General features: G+C 33.0%; 1 protein-coding gene across 3 annotated transcripts in view; it reads left to right on the forward strand.

The window, feature by feature from the left end:
* The window catches only part of FAM135A (family with sequence similarity 135, member A), a 207,128-nt gene that overhangs the window by 56,961 nt on the left and 148,088 nt on the right, over window positions 1-2,079 (forward strand). For 2 of the 3 annotated variants that reach the window (XM_006835748.1, XM_006835749.1), the window contains one exon: window positions 1,132-1,211. The exons of the other annotated variant lie outside the window; for it this stretch is intronic. In XM_006835748.1, coding sequence (XP_006835811.1) covers window positions 1,132-1,211 — 80 coding nt within the window. The remainder of the gene's footprint in view (window positions 1-1,131; window positions 1,212-2,079) is intronic. 3 annotated transcript variants of the gene reach the window in all.

Genomic DNA, 2,079 nt, shown 5'->3' on the forward strand with positions numbered 1-2,079 from the left:
GAGGTACTCTGCTTCCATAAAGATTTACAGCTTTGGAAACCATATAGGGAAATTCTACTCTGTCATATAGAGTGACTATGAGATAGATTCAGATTGACAGAGTGATTGGTGGTTTAATAATCATATCCTGGTCTTTTGTATGTCTGTTTTTGGAGGATAATGATTCTGAGGATGGTGCGGGACTGGGCAATGTTTCTGTTCTGTTGTGCAGAGGGTCGCTATGAGTACGAACCAGCTCAACGGCACCTGACAACAACAATTTACAAGCTTAAGAATATTGTGTTTCTGTGTTTTTGAAATATTTCTGTATCTAATTTAAATATATGTATAACCATTTGCATAAGTATGCATTTACTTATGTGTCGAATATTACTTAACCCAGGGACTGTGTATTAGTCCTCATTATTTAATTACCTGTTGATTAATAATTGATATTTGGTGTTTGTGGATAATTATTAATTGATAATAAAAATTGTTAATATTTCTGTTTACCTCAGGGAATTAGTAAATTCAGCTAGGTAATAGTAAAAAGTGTTTTCTTTTTTCCTTTTTGTGATGACCATTGTTTTCATGGAGAAATTTTTAAAAGGATTTACAGAGTTAATATTGTAGTAAAATGTATATATTTTTTAAAATTACATAAATGTATAAATACCCAGTTTTAAAAATTTCATGTGCAGAGAAATAAAAATTTGCCATCAGACATTTTCTTAAAGATATTTAAGAACCTACAGTAATAAAACAACATCTTCCTAGCTTTGCAAGAAAGATGTAGTTACCCAAGTATTTTATACCTGCTGTGGTGGTGCTATAAAATAAGCTCTTAACCGCATAGACCGAAAAAATAAAACTCTTAGATAGCCTTCTGTTGCCATAGGTTGCTATAACATTATCTTGTATAAAGTAGGAAACACCATATATGTTGGTTTTATTTCACTCATTCATCTCTTAATAAATCATGCTAAACTTGATCTGTGTCTGATGTCTTTCGCATCAATAGTAAAAATAATCAGATTGATATAAAAGCAGATCAACTTTATTATCTTTATAGATAGATAGAATAGATAGAAACTGGACATTGTACATTTTTAAAATATGTTTGAAATGACTTTCTTGTCTATTTTGTTTTAGGTTTTACCAAATCCGTGCATCTATGAGACTTCCACCAAGAATTCCTCACAGAGTAGAAGCCAGCTTGTTACATGCAACAGGTAAGTTAAAGAATATTTTCAAGGTGAAAATTATCAGAAGCAACAATATAAAATTCAACAGTTTTTAAAAGTATTCGTACATAAAGTTATATTTAACTATTTGTGGAGGATTCATTCCAGAATGCACTCATATTCCTCTTCTCCCAAGGATACTAAAATTTGTGAAGGCTCAAGTCCTTTATATAAAACGGTGTGGTGATTATGTGCCATGGAGTAGGTTCTGACTCATAGAGACCCTGTACAGTGTTTCTGAGGCTGTAAATCTTTACAGGAGCAGAAAGCTTAATCTATCTCCCACGGAACAGCTGGTAGTTTTGAACAGTCCGACTCATAACCACTGTTCTGCTAGAGTGTCTTATAAAATGGTGTAATGTTTGCATATAACCTATGCATAAAATCATCTCTAGATTACTTTTAATACTTAATACAATGTTAATGCATAGCCTTTGAGGGAGATTGCTTTTACCACTTAATTATTTCCCTGCCACCCCAGTAATTTTTACTGGATTTGGTTAAATCTGTAGCTGTGGAGCCCATCATTACAGAGGGCCAATAATACAAGGAGGCTTCAAAATTCATGGAAAAATTCCATTATTTTGTAATTCCATTTCTCATGAACTTTTTGAAGGCCCCCTTAACATTTATTTTTTATTTACAAATATAAGTATACCAAGAAGCATCCTTATAATAAACCTTACAAGAAGTGTATTTTGAGCCTTAAAACAGCTAATTATAGGTAACCTAGGAGTTCTGGTAGCGTACTTGTTACAAATCGGGCTGCGAACTTCAAGGTCAGCAGTTCGAAACTACCAGCTATTCCGCGGAAGAAAGATAAGGCTTTCTGCTCCCATAATGATTTACAGCCTTC

The sequence above is a fragment of the Chrysochloris asiatica genome, unplaced genomic scaffold (genome assembly GCF_000296735.1).
Source record: "Chrysochloris asiatica unplaced genomic scaffold, ChrAsi1.0 scaffold00019, whole genome shotgun sequence".
Lineage (NCBI taxonomy): Eukaryota > Metazoa > Chordata > Mammalia > Afrosoricida > Chrysochloridae > Chrysochloris > Chrysochloris asiatica.